The sequence below is a fragment of the Gallinula chloropus genome (assembly GCF_964237585.1).
Source record: "Gallinula chloropus genome assembly, chromosome: 29".
Classification (NCBI taxonomy): domain Eukaryota; kingdom Metazoa; phylum Chordata; class Aves; order Gruiformes; family Rallidae; genus Gallinula; species Gallinula chloropus.
In genome coordinates this window covers 5,162,192-5,180,016 of record NC_140114.1, presented here as the reverse complement: position 1 = coordinate 5,180,016, position 17,825 = coordinate 5,162,192, and the positions used below count along the sequence as shown (strand labels likewise).

The 17,825-nt window shown below is 51.4% G+C and overlaps 1 protein-coding gene across 1 annotated transcript; it reads right to left on the bottom strand.

Moving 5' to 3' along the window:
* Positions 1-16,898: 16,898 nt before the first annotated feature.
* On the bottom strand, positions 16,899-17,825 carry LOC311202191 (olfactory receptor 14A16-like; the record flags this gene model as incomplete). Its single annotated transcript, XM_084276728.1, has 1 exon — positions 16,899-17,825. The coding sequence occupies one exon, from the start codon at positions 17,823-17,825 to the stop codon at positions 16,899-16,901; it is 927 nt and encodes a 308-aa protein (XP_084132854.1).

Here is a 17,825-nt window from a genome sequence, read left to right as displayed (position 1 = left end):
TAAACCACCTCGCTGGACATCACTCAGGGGTTAAGCCCAGCCACCCAGAGCGATCTGAGGTTGGTTGGAATGCAAGGGGGTTTAACCTCTGCCCAAATTAGTCTATGTATCTGGTTGTGGATCATGACAACAGCCTGGGGACCTTGCCCCCACCCCCTTCCCTGACCCCACGGGAGTCCCCTCACCTTGATGGTCTCTGCCAGCTCAAATGTGTGGCAGAATGTGCTCAGGTCCCTCTCCAAGCCTTTGTGCCTGGAGGATTTGCACAGGTTGCAGAGGGTCTGTAGGAACTGGACCTTCAGGGCCACGTCCTGGCAGGGGACAGAGAGAAAACGGGGGACCATGAGGAGGGATGGCCAGCAGCACTGGAGCACTGGGGTTGCAGTGCTGTGCCAGAGATCCCAGGAGGAGCAGCTCCACCCAGCCAGCAGCCCCAGCAGCAGGCAGCAGAGCCAGTGCCCCGTTCAGGAGACGAAGGCACAGGTACCATGGAAACAGCCGTGGTTACCTTGACTGGGCTCTTTAGAATTTCCTTCTAAACAGGGATTTCTCTTCCTTTCTGTAGAGCATGGGCCAGCTGGATACGTGACCTGGGAAAGGAGGAGAGCAGGAGGGATGGTAGAGAGGGGCTGGAGGCAAACACGAGAGACGAAGGAGCCTTGCCCTCTGTCACTTACTGGCCTGCAGCAGCTGGGACACGTACAGCTTGGAGATCTCTTCTGGAGAGCTGCTCTCCTGGAGAGCCCCGCTCTCTTCCCAGCCCTCCCTGGGGAGCCTGGGTGGTCTCTCCGCCATCCTTCCAGACAAAGAAAAGGGGTAGGGGCTGGGAAGGGGATGCCTCAGCAAACACAACGCCTTGGCAGCACGGGGGGGAGAAGGCAGGGAAAGATATGGGCTGAGCTCGGGGGCTCCTCGCCAGCTCCACACTCCTGTCCTGTCTTGTCGCTGCCCTACCAGGCACTGCGGTGCCACGGCCGCATCACTGGGGGTGTCACAAAGGGCAGCGCTGGTGATTGGTCACCCAGGGCCAGCAGAGCCAATGGCGCGCAGCTCCTTTGTGACACGCCGAAGCCCGGCTGTGCCTGGCACCGCAGCAGGTCTGAAGCCACGGCGACGTGTCTTAATGCCATGGTGACAGTTCTGATGCTGTGGTGACATGTCTGATGCTGTGGTGACATGTCTGATGCCCATGACAAAGGGTGAAGGGACTCAGCACGTTTGGAGGGAAGGGGTATAGGTCTGGGCCCTCCACCTTTTACCTCAGGGATGTTGAGGATGTTGGTGTGATGGTTTCGGTCTGGCTGGAGGCCAGACACCCACCAAAGCTGCTCCATCACTCAGGTCTCATTGACTTGTTAGTGTTAGTGCCCTTTTCAGTTGGACAGGGGAGAAAGTAGATATTGGGAGGCTCAGGTGTTGACATTAGGACAGGGAGAGATCGTTCCATAATCAGCGTCATGGGCAAAACAGACTCAGCACAGAGCAAAGGACAGAAAACTCTCTAATTTATTACACTGCACTACACACACAGTGACACCAGAGTTGGGTAATGAGAAGAGCAACCACATTTAAAGCACTTCCCCAACCCCTCCCTTTTTAGCAGACTCCACTCTAGTCATGATTTCACTCCCTTTTTCCCCCCCATTGTGGCACAGGGAGGTGCAGGGACTGGGGAAGCAGGGGCATCGGCCAGTTCCTTGCAAGTTGGTTTCTCCAACAGGAGTCCTTTCCCACAGGACTTCAGCTCTTCCCCAGCTGCCCCGGTGTGGGTCACTGCTATGGGTGCAGTCATCAATCACAGTGTCTCTCAGTCCCAGTCCTCTGTGGGGTCACCAGCCTCCCCCCAGCAAACCTGTTCCAGCACAAATCTCTCTCTTGCTCATCTCTGTGTCTCTGTCTCTCTCCATGTGCTGCAAGTGCTGGCAGGGGCTGGCTGCAGCGTGGGTCACAGCAGCTCCTGTCTGTCTGCCCCTGCTCCAGCGTGGGGCCTCTCCACGGGCTGCAGGTGGGGTCTGGGCCTTTTCCCTGGGCTGTGGGGGGACACCCTCTCCATCATGGGTTTCTGCAGGGGCTGCTTCTCTTTCCAGCACCTGGGGTGCCTCCTTCCCCCCCTCCCCAGTCTTGGTGTTTGCAAAGCTCGTTACATCTTCTCACTCCCTTCTCTGGGGGCAAAATGCAGCCGCTTGTGGGTTTCTTTCTCCTAACTGTGACTCCCAGAAGCATTGTGGCCATCGCCAACTGGCTCAGCCTTGGTCAGTAGCAACTCTGGCCTTGAGTCAACCAATATTGACTCTCTGGGGCCTGCGGAGAGCTTCTGGCTGCTTCTTGCAGCAGCCATTTCTGCAGCCCCCCATTCTCTACCAGTACCTAGTTATGCAAAACTGTGACAGCACATCAGTTTTGCATGACAGACAGAGAGGGGAAGGATAGCAAAATTCCCATGGTTCAGGAGGAAATGATTAGCGACCTACTTGGCCAGTTAGACACTAACAAGTCAATGGGACCTGATGGGATTCATCCCAGGGTGCTGAGAGAGCTGTCAGATGTGCTTGCCAAACCCCTTTCAATCATCTACCAGAAATCCTGGCAGACTGGGGAAGTTGCACTCGACTGGAGGCTGCAGATGTGACACCCATAGACAAGAAGGGTTGGAAGGAGGATCCGGAGAACTACAGGCCTGTCAGTCTGAGTCCCGGGGAAGGTCATGGAGAGGGTCATCTTGGGAGCTGTCATGCAGCATGTGTGTGATGGCCAGGGGATCAGGCCCAGTCAACATGTGTTTAGGAAAGGCAGATCCTGCCAAACTAACCTGATCACCTTCTATGACAAGGTGACCCGCTGAATGGACAAGGGGAAGGCTGTGGATGTGTCTACCTGGACTTCAGTAAAGCCTTTGACAGGGTTTCTCACAGCATTCTGACTGAGAAACTGGCTGCCACTGGCCTGGACAGGTGGACCCTCAGCTGGGTTAAAAACTGGCTGGATGGCCGGGCCAGGACATTGAGGTCCTTGAGCAAGTACAGAGAAAGGCAGCCAGGCTGGTGAAGGGGATGAAAGTCAAATCATATGAGGAATGGCTGAGGGAGCTGGGGATGTTTAGCCTGGAGAAGAGGAGGCTGAGGGGAGACCTTATCACCACCTACAACTTCCTGAAGGGAGGTTGTAGAGACGTGGGTGATGGTCTCTTCAGCCAGGGGACAGAAGATAGAACAAGGGGCAATGGCATGAGGCTGTGCCAGGGCAGGGTCAGATTGGATATTGGAACAGGTTGCCCAGGGAGGGGCTTGAGTCACCATCCCTGGATGTGTTCAGAAAAAGGGTTCATGAGGTACTTAGGGATCTGGTTTAGCATAGGATGGGAAAGGTTGGACTTGATGATCTTCAAAGGTCTCTTCCAACCTTGTGATTCTGTGATTCTGTGATAGATGGGATGTTTTCCAAATCTCTGAAGCTCACAGTATAAACCAGAGAGCTGAGCGGAGGTGGAAACCTGTTGAGAAAAGTGAAGTGCACACATCCAGCCAGTTTGCTTATAGGGTGTCCTTACGCATGGTCGTATCAGGAGAGGTGGAAACACCTGAGTGATGGGGAAGATGAAAGGGACAGATTGGCAGTAATGCAGGCACAGGGGAAGGTATTTATTCTGCCAAACCTAGAAATTCACATTCTGCCCTGGATGGAAAGCATGGCCATTCCAGTCATGTGCTGGTAAATTGTAGTCAACATGCAGTGTCAGGGTCACACAAGACTACAGCAGGAATGGGATGAACGTGGACACTGTTATTATAGCACAACCAAACTGGAACAAAAGCAACCACAACTACAGAAGGAACAAAATAAAGACTGGTCATACGGTGAGTTCCATGGTCAGTGATATGTAAAGGGTCACACAAGACCTGGAGATACATCATTAGGAATGGGATGAACGTGAAACCTTATTACAGCTGAGACAAAACAGAAACTGAAAAAAACCTCCGACAACTAAAACCTACTAAATAGAGACCGGTACTAATGAGAGTTACATGGCCAGTGATATGCAGAAGACAATGAAAAATCTGTTGCTGCTTAGAAAGATCCAGTCCTCAGTTTCCACATGGCATCCTTGAGCTTCTGGTTCCTCATGCTGTAGATGAGGGGGTTCACTGCTGGTGGAAACACTGAGTAAAGAAATGCCACTAGCAGGTCCAGAAATAGGGAGGAGATGGTAGGGGGGCTTCAGGTAGGAAAATATGGCAGTGCTGAGAAACAGGGAGACCACGGCCAGGTGAGGGAGGCAGGTGGAAAAGGCTTTGTGTCGTCCCTGCTGCGAGGGGATCCTCAGCACAGCCCTGAAGATCTGCACATAGGACACCACAATGAACACAAAACAGCCAAAACCTAAACAGGCACTGACCATAATGAGTCCAGCTTCCCTGAGGTAGGCATCTGAGCAGGAGAGCTTGAGGATCTGGGGGATTTCACAGAAGAACTGGTCAAGGGCATTGCCATGGCAGAGGGGCAGTGAAAATGTATTGGCTGTGTGCAGCACAGCACTGAGAAACCCACTGCCCCAGGTAGCTGCTGCCATGTGGACACAAGCTCTGCTGCCCAGGAGGGTCCCGTAGTGCAGGGGGTGGCAGATGGCAACGTAGCGGTCATAGGCCATGACAGTGAGAAGAAAGTACTCTGTGGAGAGCAAAAATAGGAAGAAAAAGAGTTGAGCCACACATCCTGTGTAGGAAATGGCCCTGGTGTCCCACAAGGAATTGGCCATGGATTTGGGAACAGTGGTGGAGATGTAGGCAAGGTCAGTAACAGAGAGATTGAGGAGGAAGAAGTACATGGGGGTGTGGAGGTGGTGGTCACAGGCTATGGTGATGATGATGAGGCCATTGCCCAGGAGGGCAGCCAGGTAGATGCCCAGGAAGAGGAAGTGCAGGAGCTGCAGCTCCCGAGTGTCTGCGAAGGGCAGGAGGAAGAACTGGCTGATGGAGCTGCTGCTGTTGGACATCTGCTGCAGTCAGGTGTGGAGACCTGTCCAAGGATAAAAAGGTAGTGAGAAGTTAGGGAACTCCTCCTTGAGGAAAACCTCTTGACTCTCTGAAATCAGGAGGACTTTTTGCAGGTCCCTTTTGGGAGGTCTGCTTTGTGCTGGCTGGAGTGTGCCACTGCTGGGAGGAGGGTCAGCTGTGGGCTCTGGAGAACTCAGTCCTGCCTTGCAGCAGTCAGTAAATAGAAGGATGGCCTGATCTCAGACTAAAGCCCCTGTGTATAGGAAGGAGCTGAGGAGTGTTTCTTCTGTCAGAACTCCCTGACATTGCTGCTGCAGTGCCAGTGAAACCTTCCCCTGAGTGCGGAGTGGGGAGAGCTGCTCTGTCCATCAGTCCTGCTCTCAGCTGCCCTGTGCTGGACGCCCTGTCATCACACCCTGCAGATCCCTGTAGAAGAAACTGGACCCCACAGAGAGCTGAGGAATCCAGTCTCACAGGGCAGAGCTCCAAAGCCCTCCTGCGGTCTCATCCCACCCAAGGAGGATCTCAGCTCCCCACTCCCAGCCAGGGACACACACAGGTGATGAGTGGCATTGCCACGGCCTCTGTGCCGAGATGTCTCCTGCATGGGGCTCCTCTCTGGGGCACAAGAGTCTCTGGGAGAGCGGTCCGATTGTGGGAGGCAGCCTGCAGCCCAACAGGAGACCCCAGCAAGTCCTCAGAGTTACAGATGGGGGTCCTGAAGTGAGGGTCAGCTCAGTGTAAGCCCTAAGGATGGATGTTCCCAGAGCCCCAGGTAATGGTGGGACAAAGGGAGCAAGGTCATGAGGGGAAACAGCAGGAAATGTTCCAGCCGAGGCTGGAAGGACAGGGACAGACAGAGAGGCACACGTGTTTCTCCTCAATGGGCATCAGGCTAACAAGGAGAAGACTCATCTTGAAACCCTGAAACTCTGGCTGCAGAGTCTGTTCTTGGTGGCAGAAACCTGGTGGTTGCTGTGGGAAAGTGTCTGCAGTGTGAGGGATGTCAGGGAGGTCTCAAATCCCCACTGCCAGGGCATTTCTGGGAGCAGTTCCTTCTCCCTCCCTGACAATGTCTCTGCTGCCTGGAGCTGTCCATTCATCTGTTTCTCTTTTCCCATCTCACCTCCTGCTCTGTGCTCACAGAACTCATCCAACCTGCCCTGTGCTCAGCTCTGCTCTGCAGACCCCTCCTGGTATCAGGGCACTGCCCCAGGGAACCTCTGTGTGTGCAGGGTTCAGCCCAGGCTCCAACATCTTCATGAGAATCAAGTTTTCACTGCATATTCTCAAGGGTAGAAATAAGTTCTCATCTACCACACTCAGCACAGCCCACAGGAGAGGAAAAGTCAAAGCAAAGACTCTGCCTTTGGAGAAATATTCTCTTTGGCATTTCTCAAGGATCAGCTCTGGCTGGGAGCAAAGCTGACCCAGGCAGCACTTTCTGACAGCAGAAGGACCTTCCCCTGCCCTTCCCTGGGTCACTGCTTCAACCCAGAGGTGCTGTCTATATCCCTGTGGAAAGTTCACCAGGCAGGCTGAGTGCTGACTCTGGCAGCAGCAGAGTCCCTGCCCCAGCACACAGACCCCGGGTCACAGGGACCCTGCTCACAAGGACAGCCCTGGGCAGCCCTCAGCCATGCCCAGGAGAAGACAGCTGTCCTGCCCTGTCCCTCTCATGGGGCACAAGGGCATCACTTCCATGCAGCACCTTCTGGTCCTATAGAGAATCCATCTTCCTGACAGACCCCACACACTGTCCCATGTCCCAGCTTTAGGAGATCCCTCCAGGAACAGAACCTGCATTGCCCTGCACCCACAGACATATCAGGCTGTGGATTTTTCTCCTCCAGAGAGCTCTCAGCATCCATCAGCTGTCTCAGCCACACAGGTCTCCCCTTGTTGCCTACAGGCAGTGTCCCCAGCCCTGTGTGCTTGGCAGAGGAGCTGGTCCTTGGCAGAGCTGTGTCTCTGCAGTGCTGCTGGGTTGCCATGAGCTCCCTCCATCCCAGGAGCCTGGCCCAGCTCAGCAGGAGAACACCAGTTCTTCTAGGCTCCCTCCTGGTGCCTCAGGCCCCATGGGGATATTTCTTTGATCTCATCTCTGATGTTCCCTCCATCAGCTGGGGAGAAATCCTTCTGTCCAGCAGAGTCCTTTCTCCTGATCAAACACGAGCTAGGCAGGAGAATCACATATCCTTGTCTCCCCATGAGAAAGGACCCCCAGGCCTTGTACAAGCAGGGAGGGATCTCTTTCCCCTTATGAAAGGAAGAGTTTTAGATGAGCATTTGGGCATTTCTTGGTGTTTCACAGGGACAAAATCAGGAAAAACAAATCTACAAAGCTCTGTACTTGGAAGATTAGGAAACAACCAACTAGAAATGATCCTAGATATCAAAAAAGACAGACCTTCTGTTGCAAGGACAAACTGACACCTGAAGAGCTCCCATCAGAGCCCCATACAAACAGCAGGCAATGCACCTCCCAAAAAAAACCCTTTCCCATATCTAATAGAACAGGGAGAGGCAGTCCTTGGGTCTGCAATGAGAACATTTTGCTCAGGGAAGAGTGCCCCAAGTTCTCACTGCCTTGTTCTCCTTGCACAGGGCTTCACGCAAAGAGGCAGAGAATGTGCCATGGCAGCTTCATTCCCCACTTCCTCCTCCTGCCCTTGGCAGACACACGGGAGCTGCAGTGGGTTTCTCCACGCTGTGGTGCTCACAACCAAGACATGTTCCCTCCCCCTCTGCAAGGGCAATGCTGGTGACCAGTTCTGCTGTGAAATCCCCCAGATCCTCAGCCCTGCATGCTCAGATGCCTACCCCAGGGAGATTGGTCTTCTATTCAGTACCTGTTCAGGTTTGTGGTGTTTTGAGGGGTACCCAGGGAGGTTTCAGGCCAGGAACGTCTCTGGGCCTGCGCACCTTTTGTTTGGAGCTATTGTTGGGCATTCAGCAGTTTCCCAGATGGACTTTGGTAGAGCCCGAAAATGACATCAGGCCCCATGGTTATTGGGGCTTCTAGTGAGCTGCCTGGTTAAATTTCAGGTCAGGAACAGCTTTCAATCTTTGCACCCTTTTTTGGGGAGATATGGCTGGACAATGAGTATGTGGTAGATCCGGAACATGACGTCAGGCGCAGTTAGGACCGTTCCCTTGGAATAGACAGTCCTGACCTCCAGGGTTACCAGGGCTGCGTGTGGGCTCCTTGGGGAGGTTTCAGGCCAGGAACATCATTCAGGCTTCATAGATTTTTTAGGGAACCATTGATGTATGTTTAGAATTTCTGAAGGGGGACACTAGTAGAGTCACCAAATGACATCAGGGAAACTTCAGACCGTTGTCTTGGCTGGGAAAGCCCTGAGCCCCAAGGTTACTGGGGCTGCTCATGGGCTACCTAGGAGGGTTTCTGACTAGGAAACGTTCTCAGCCCCTGCAAATTTCTTTTTGTGACCTCCATTAAAGGTGGTAGATTCTCCCTGTACCTCCTTTTCTTAATAATTCTATAAATACATGAATAACAATGTGACTAATATTAATACTAGGTCTATGAATATTAAGTAGTATTAATAATATTAATATTAAATGTTATTGATAATTAACAATACTTATATAAATATATTAATGACAAAAGGAGGGACAGGGAGAATCTCCCAACCTTTTTCAACTCTGGGGGAACCCCTGTGACAGAGTGTGAAGAAAAGGCTGAGGTACTTAATACATGTTTCCCTCAGTCCTTAGCAGTAAGATCAGTTGTCTCCTCCTGATACCCAGACCCCTGAGTGGAAAAATGGAGATGTGAAAGTGACCAATGTCCCCATAATCCTGAGGGAATTGGTTACTGACCTGCTCAGCCGCCTTGATCTGCACAAGTCCATGGGTCCAGATGGGATACACCCGAGGGCACTGAGGGAGCTGGCAGAAGTGCTCCCCAAGCCACTTCCCCTTATTTACCAGCTGTGCTGGCTGACCAGGGTGGTTCCACCTGACTGGAAGCTGGCACATGTGACACCCATCTACAAGAAGGGCCAGAGGGAGGACCCAGGGAACTACAGGCCTGTCAGCCTGACCTCAGTGCTGGGGAAGGGGATGGAACTAATCATCCCGAGTACCATCATGCAGCACATGCAGGACACTCAGGCGATCAGGCCCAGTCAGCATGGGTTTAGGAAAGGCAGAGTGTGCTTCACCAACATGACCTCCTTCTATGACAAGGTGACCTGCTTAGTGGATGAGGGGAAGGCTCTGGATGTCATCTACCTGGACTTCAGTAAAGCCTTCATCAATGTCTCCCACAGCATCCTGCTGGAGAGACTACCTGCTCGTGGATTAGATGGGGATACTCTGTGCTGGGTTAGAAACTGGCTGAAGGTCGGGCCCAAACAGTTGTGAATGGAGTTAAATCCAGCTGGCAGCAGGTCACAAGTGGTGTTCCCCAGGGCTCAGCACTGGGGCCAGTTTCTTTAACAACTTTATTAATGATCTGGATGAGGGGATCAATTGGACCCCCAGTAAAATTGCAGATGACACCGAAGTGTGTGAGTGTTGATCTGCTGGAAGGCAGAAAGGTTCTACAGAGTGACCTGGACAGGCTGAAAAAATGTCCTCCATGGGAAATCCCTTTGAAATCTTCATCACTAAGGACCCAACTAAACTCCGAGTAGTTACAGTCTTGAGTTCTTTAATGAAAATGAGTTAAAGAGCCATGCTTGTAAGGGCTTTCTGGATGTTAATGAACCCCACGGTGTCTTTTCTTCTGAGCCCAGAGACCTCAGGTACCAAGAGGAGAGTGATAAAACCTCTCCAGAAGTTCAAGTCAGGAGTAATGCCCAAAGTACCTTGAAGCACTAACAGGCCCCACTGGGAGCCATTCCTGACAAAGCCTCCCCAGGGGCTCGTTAGAGCAGACAACTGGAGGCCATGAGGACAAACCCAGGCAAAGCACAGGCAGCTCTGATGCTGAGGACACCCTGGCTTGGTCTGATGAAGCAGCAATGCCAAGTGCTGACCCCCAGCCCCTGGGCAGGGAGATCCTGACCCCCACCTGTGTCTCAGGGCTCTTCCTTGGATGTGGGGTGGTAACACAAGGGGACGGACAGGGGTGTGACACATGGTGGCCTCCCCTGGGGCAGGTGCAAGGAGGCAACGATGCTCCATGGCTGTGAGAACAATGTGTCTTCCCTGAGGCCTCTATGGCAGAGACATCAGCAATAGCCAAGGGGGCAAAGACCTCGTTTCTATCAGGCCCTTTCAGCCTGGCTGGCACCTTGGCCATCTGCACCACAGCCCATCCCACACTGCCCCACACCTGTGCCAGTTTCCTTGTAGGCTGCAGGCACCCAACACTCTTCTCCACCTTGTTCCCACCCCATGATGTCCCTGCCTGTTCTGCTGTGTCTCCCTTCTCACCAGCTGTTCCCACAAACACAAAACCACCACCTCATCCACACTTGCTCCCAGTGATTTCTTGCAGCACAGCACTACCCTGAGAGTGACATTTCTTTGTCCTGATGTCCACTCCGACTTTCAGAGATGCCGTTTCATGTGGTGCACCAGAATTCAAGGTGGACAATAAGTGTTATTGTCTGTGCAGCCACACTCCTCCCAGTGCAGCCCAGTGTGCTCATGGCCAGATCCCTGTTCAGCACCTCTGGCTGCTATGGCATCCCCTGCAATGCCCAAATTCTTCTCCTTGTGGCTGGTTCTCCACCCATCATGTCTGAGCTGCCTTGTTGTGCTGGAACCTCTTGTCCTGGTATCAGCCCAGTCGAGAGCCGAGCACCACACAGACGCTCCCTCTCTAAGAGGGGGTATGTGTAGGGGGGGATTGGGGAAGGGGGGAAGGGAGGGAGAAGGAAACCAAAGAAACCCTAAATCTCACAGTCTGGGATAAGGAAGGTTTACTGGGACTGCAGAGAGAGAAACAGGAACAACAGTAGGACTTTGTACACACAACAGGTGATGCACAATGCAGTTTCTCTCTGAACCCCACAGCTCTGGCCGCACAGCTCACAGCCATCCTGAAAACACATGTGTCCTGGAGCTGAGTTCAACTGCCCCCACCAGATTCCCTTTATGCTGATCATGGTGTAACCTGAATGGAATATGCTTCTTGGGCAGTTTGGGTCACTTGTCCTTGCTGTGTCCTCTCCCAACTCCCTGGGTGCCCCCCACCTTCTCAACAGCAGTGGAGTATGAACAGAAAAGTCTTTGATTGCTTGGACACAACTAAAGCCTCCCTGCTACTAGCACTGCTCTCATCCTAACACCCAAACACGGCACCACATGGGCTGCTAGAAAGAAAATCAACTGTATTCCTGCCAAAACCAGGCCACCTTTGTAGACAACAAGGGCAACACAATGGTGGGCTCACTCTCACTCCTGTAGTCATACAGTATGGATACTCCCCTTGGTCAGTTATGGTCAGCTGGGCCTTTCCTGTCCCCTTCCAGGCACTTGTGCACTCCCAGTTGACTCATTTCTGGAGCAGAATTAGAAAAAAGGCTTCGATGCTGTGCAAGCACTGCTCAGCAGGGAACAAAAGTTTATTCAGACTTTTGCTTACAAATACAAACCACTGAACTATGGGGCCGCCAACATGAAAATTAAATCTCAAGAGGAGGAGATCTCTTCTGGTTGGAAATCTTCTTGATGTTCCTGTTCCTCAAATCCCAGAGTTTCTCAAGGTCTGTTTGAAAGAAAGCTCCCTTTTGTTAGCAGTTCATGTGTGCTTGCAGATGGCTCTCCGACTTCTGGTGCCTCTAACAAAATGGAAGCAGTAAAAAGGTTAGAAATAAGACATAAACTCTATTAAAGAAGGTTAGGAATAAGAAATAAAGCCAATAGATCCTTTCTAAATGACATTGCAGTGGGCCACTGGAAGAAGCCTCATGTTCTCACAGCCTGCTCCCACTAATCTGGGAAAAGATCCGCAGTTGTAGCTGCCTGAGGGCGAAAACAGGAGGGCTCAACCACTCTAGAAGTCTTCTGGAGGACAGTGATGATATTAATAGAATCTCACAGTCATGGACTACCAGGTAGGAAGGGAACTCAAGGATCATTTGGTCCAACCATTTCTGGCAAGTGCTCAGTCTCCAGAAAAGCACCACACAGACCAGCTGGCCCTGCACCCTATCCCACTGAATCTTATAAACCTCTGATGTTGGGGAATCCATCACTTCCCATGGGAGATTATGCCAATGGATGCTTGTTCTCAGGGTAAAAGATTTTCCCTGTGTCCCATGGGAATGTCTCCAGGAGGAACTTGCACTTGTTATTCCTCAGCTATTTCATGTGACTTCTAAAACCAGGAGTCTCTCCCTTCTTTGTAGACAGCCTTTCAGGACTGGGACCTGTGGATGAGGTCTCCTTCTTTTTGAAGGCTGAACAAAACCATCTCCCTCAGCCTTTCCTCAGATGGCAGGCTGCCCAGGCCTTGGGTCATCTTTCTGGCTCCTCTCTGGACCTTCTCCAGATTGGCCAGGAACTTTTTTTAGAGCAGTGACCAAAACTACACCCAGTATCCCAGGCGTGGCCTGACAAGTGCTGAGTAGAGTGGGACAGCGACTTCTTTATCTCTGCTGGTCATACCCATGCTGATGCACCTCGTTTGCCTCAGCATTTCTCTGTTTATTGCTAGTGAGCTGCTGATTCATAAGAAGCCCCAGGTCCCTTTCCACAGAGCTCTTCTCCAGCCAGGTGGATCCCAGTCGGTGCTGTGCTCCTGGATTATACTTTCCCAGCTCCTAGAGCCTACACTTCACCTTACCCATTCATCCAGCTATTCCATGTCTTCCCACCGGGTGGCAGCCCCTTCCCAAGTGTCTAATTTCCCCACTGAGTTCAGTATAACCCACAAACTTCATCAGGGTTACCTTCATTTGCATCAAACTTCAGGAAGCTTCTTCCAGCTCCCCAGTGCACGACAGCAGGGCTGGATTGTGGTTGCCTCACGACTCTTTTGTAGGTTTGGAGTTGTTCTTGGTATTACTACTTGTGGGGAGAAGTTTACTGAGATTTAACAAGGGGAAGTGTAGGGTCTTGCATCCGGAGAAGAACAAGCCCAGGTACCAGTATAGGTTGGGGACTGGCCTGTTGAGGAGCAGCTGAGGTGAGAGGGACATGGGGGCAGCATGACCATGAGCCAACAAGGTGCCCTCCCAGCTACAAGGGCCAATGGCATCCTGGGGTGCCATTACAAGGGACCAGCAAGTGTGTGATTTGTAGGTCAAGAGAGGTCCTTTACCCCCTCTCCCATGCCCTGGTGAGACTGTACCTGGAATGTTGTGTCCAGTTCTGGGCCCCTCAGTTCAAGGACAGGGAACTCTCTGAAAGAGTCCAGCACAGGGCCAGCAAGAGGGTTAAGGGAGTGGGACACCTTCCTTATGAGGAAAGGCTGAGGGAGCTGGGCCTCTTTAGCTTGGAGAAGAGGAGACTGAGGGGTGACCTTATTCATATTTATAATCATGCAAAGGGTGAGAGTCAGGAGGACAGAGCCAGGCTCTTCTCAGTGATGGCCAGCGATAGGACAAGGGGCAACAGGCACAAGCTGGAGCAGGGGAAGTTCCATGTGAATGTGAGGAGAAACTTTCTCACTGTGAGGGTGATGGAGCACTGGGACAGATGGTCCTAGAGACATTCCAACCTGCCTGGATTTGTTCCTGTGTGATTTAATCTAGGTGATCCTGCTCTGGCAGGGGAGGTTGGACTAGGTGATCTTTTGAGGTCCCTTCCAACTCCTAATGTTCTGTCATTCTATGGTTCTGTGATTCTTACCCAAGGAAACGATCCCAAAAGCTCCTGACACCATTTCCAGGCTCTACCAGCGTCCACCTTAGAAACTGCTCAATGTCCTGGTACAGCTCCAAAGCAAAAGCTTTGAGTGCTGACAGATGTTCCTGGCCTGAAACCTCCCCAGGAGGCCACTAGCGGCTGCAGTAACCTTTGTGCTCAGGGCTTTCCTTGCCTAGGGAATGGTCCTAACTATGCCTGATGTCCATATTTAAAACTGATAAAGGTCCAGCAATAGCTCCTAAAGAAGAGGTTTGAGGGTAGAAAGATGTTCCTGTCCTGAAACCCCCCAGGTAGCCCACTAGCACCCCCAGGAACCTTGGGACTCAAGACTGTCCTTACAAAGATAAGTCCTTGTCCTGGTTTGGGTAGGGATAGAGTTAACTTCATTTGTAGCAGCGGATGGAATGCTGTGTTTGGGTGTTAAAATGAAAGCAGTGCTGATAACACCCTGATGGTTTTAGTTGCTGTCAGACAGTCAAGGACTTTCTCAGCTCTTTGTATTTCTCTATTCATGAGAAAGGAGGGGCGAAGCCAGGACAGGTGACCCAAACTGGCCAAAGAGAGTATTCCAGGCCAATTACGTCCTGCCCAGGATATCGGGGGCTGATGGGAGGAAGAACAGGGGCGGCTCCAGGACGCGCGGTTCTTGGGGGACGGTCGGGTTCCGGGACGGCTCTGGGTGGCACAGCCTGAGCTGTGGGTTCGGTGAGAAACTGCATTGGGTATCAACAGCTTCATATATTTTTGCTCTAAAGTCCTGTTAGAATTGTTATATTTTATCTTTCTCTTATCTTAGTAAACTGTCCTTATCCCAACCCACGGGCCTCTTAGTTTCTTGGTTTTGGGGTTGTTATTTGCCCCTTCCTTTCCCCTTCCCTTGCCTCTCACCCCACCTCTTCCCCTGCTTTCTTCCTTTCAGGAGCAGGCAGCTGCGTGTATCTCGGCTCTCAGCCGGGGTGAAACCACAACAGTCCTAAGAGTGCCTGTTGTAATTTTCAGGCTCTACCAGCGTCCAACTTCCAAACTGCTAAACGTTCAGCAACATCTCCCAAACAAAAATTGAGAGAGCTGAAAAAAGTTCCTTGAAATGAAACCTCCCCAGGTAGCCAACTAGCTACCCCAGTAACCTTGGAGATCAGGGATTTGCTTGCTAGGAGAACAGTCCTAACAGTGCCTGATGTCATTTTCAGACTCTGCCAGCATCCACATTTGACTCAGCTCAACATCCAGCAATAGCACCCAAACAAGAATTGTGAGGGCCTAGTAATCTTCCTGGCCTGAAACCTCCCCAGGTAGCCCACTAGCAGACCCAGTAGCCTTGGGGCTCATGTCTTTCGAAGACAACACAATGGTCCTAATAGTTCCTGACATCATTTCCTAACATTAACAGCATCCAGATTCAAAACTGCTAAACCTCCAGCAGTAAATATCCCCCCTGCCCTCCCTGTACTGAAAAATTAGAGGGCTGAAAGACGTTCCTGCCCTCAAACCCCAGTAGGTAGCCCGACAGATTCGCCAGTAACCTTGAGACTCAGGTCTGTCCTTACCAAGGTAATGGTCTTAACATTGTCTATTGTTATTTTCAGGCTCTAACAGCCTCCCTCTTTGAAACTGCTAAATGTCCAGTAATGGCTTACAAATGAAAGGCTCAAAGGATGACTGATGTTCCTGGCCTGACACCTGCCTAGGTAGCCCACTAGGAGTCCCAGCACCCTTGGGGATCAGGGCTTTCCTTGCCTAAGTGAACGGCCGTAACAAGACCTGATGATATTTTCTGGCTCTAACAGCATCCACCTTCAGCAATGCTAAGCATCTAGCTATAGCTCCCAGTCAAAAGGTGCAAGGGCCTAAAGATCTTCTTCCTGGAAACCTCCCCAGAGAGGCCAAAAGATGCCCCAGTAATGCTGGGGCTTAGGGCTTTTATAGACAATGGAATGGTGATAACAGTGCTAGACATCAGTTTTCGGCTCTACCAGCTTCTAGTTTTGAAACTGCTACACATACACCACTAGCTCCCAAACAGAAGTTACGAGGGACTAGTAATCTTCCTGGCCTGAAACGTCCCAGGGTAGCCCACTAGCAGACCCAGAAACCTTAGGACCCAATAATCTTGCGTCTCAGGGCTGTCATAGGCGATGAAATCATCCTAACGGTGCCTGATGTCATTTTCAGGCTGTACTATTGACCAACTTTGACCTTGCTACACGTACAGCAACACATCCCAAACAAAAGGTGCGAGGGATGAAAGATGTTCCTGGCGTGAACCCTTCCCAAGTACTGCACTAGGAGCAACAGTAATCTTGGACCTCAGGTATTCCTAGCCACAAGAATGGTCCTAAAAATACCTGATGTCATTTTTCGCTCTACCTTCATTGACCTTCAAACATGCTGAACGTCCAGCAATAGAGTCCCAGGTTCTTTAAGACCTAGTGCTGTCATTTTTTGTTAGAGGCACTAGCAGTTGGAGAGCCATCTGCAAGCACACATGAACTATGAACAAAGTGGAGTTTCCTGCAAACATACCTTGAGAAACTCTGGGATTTGATGAACAGAAACATTTCCATCAGAAAAGATCTTCTCCTGACATTATTTTGGCTGGGGTGGAATTAATTTTCATGTTGGCGGTTCTGTGGTTTGGAACTGTAAAGCAAAAATGTCTCGGTTTTGATTGACTTTTCTCTCTATTCACGCCCACTTCTCCCCTCGAGCATAAACAAACAAGTAAAAAACTCAAGACTTCTACAACTAATTGGATTATTGTTAGGTGCTTAGTGATGAAGATGTCAAAAGAATTTGCCATGGAGGACCTTCTTTCCAGTCACAGGTATTTTCTGTCTTGGCTCAGTTGATACAAGAAGTGACAGCAGCATTCTGTGATGGGTATCTGTGTGATAAGGAGATCTGGACAGGGAGGAAAAGCAGTGTCTTGAGATCCAACCCTGTATGGAGAACCTTGCTCTTCCCCAAGCCCAGCAGTTACCTCACAGGCGTCAGATGTTATTATAGCTCAAGCAAACTGAGAGTAAAAAATCCCCAAACACTAATAAACCCACTAGATACAGACTGATCCTAACATGAGTTACCATGGCCAGCAATGTGCAGAAGATGAGCAGCTTAGAAACGCCCAGTCCTGAATTTCCACATGGCATCCTTGAGCTCCTGGTTCCTCATGCTGTAGATGAGGGGGTTCACTGCTGGTGGAAACACTGAGTAAAGAAACGTCGCTACCATGTCCAGAAATAGGGAGGAGATGGAGGGGGGCTTCAGGTGGGCAAATACAACAGTGCTGACAAAGAGGGAGACCACGGCCAGGTGAGGGAGGCAGGTGGAAAAGGCTTTGTGCTGTCCCTGCTGCGAGGGGATCCTCAGCACAGCCCTGAAGATCTGCGCATAAGACACCACAATGAACACAAAACACAGAAAGGCTAAACAGACACTGACCACAATGACTGCAATCTCCCTGAGGTAGGCATCTGAGCAGGAGAGCTTGAGGATCTGGGGGATTTCACAGAAGAACTGGTCAAGGGCATTGCCATGGCAGAGGGGGAGTGAAAATGTATTGGCTGTGTGCAGCACAGAAAGGAGAAACCCACTGCCCCAGGCAGCTGCTGCCATGTGGACACAAGCTCTGCTGCCCAGGAGGGTCCCGTAGTGCAGGGGGTGGCAGATGGCAACATAGCGGTCATAGGCCATGACAGTCAGAATATAGTACTCTGTTGCAATCAAAAAGTCAAAGAAAAGGAGTTGAGCCACACATCCTGTGTAGGAAATGGCCCTGGTGTCCCACAAGGAATTGGCCATGGCTTTGGGAACAGTGGTGGAGATGTAGGCAAGGTCAGTAAGAGAGAGGTTGAGGAGGAAGAAGTACATGGGGGTGTGGAGGTGGTGGTCACAGGCTATGGTGATGATGATGAGGCTGTTGCCTAGGAGGGCAGCCAGGTAGATGCCCAGGAAGAGCCAAAAGTGCAGGAGCTGCAGCTCCCGAGTGTCTGCAAAGGCCAGGAGGAGGAACTGGCTGGTGGAGCTGCTGCTGTTGAACAT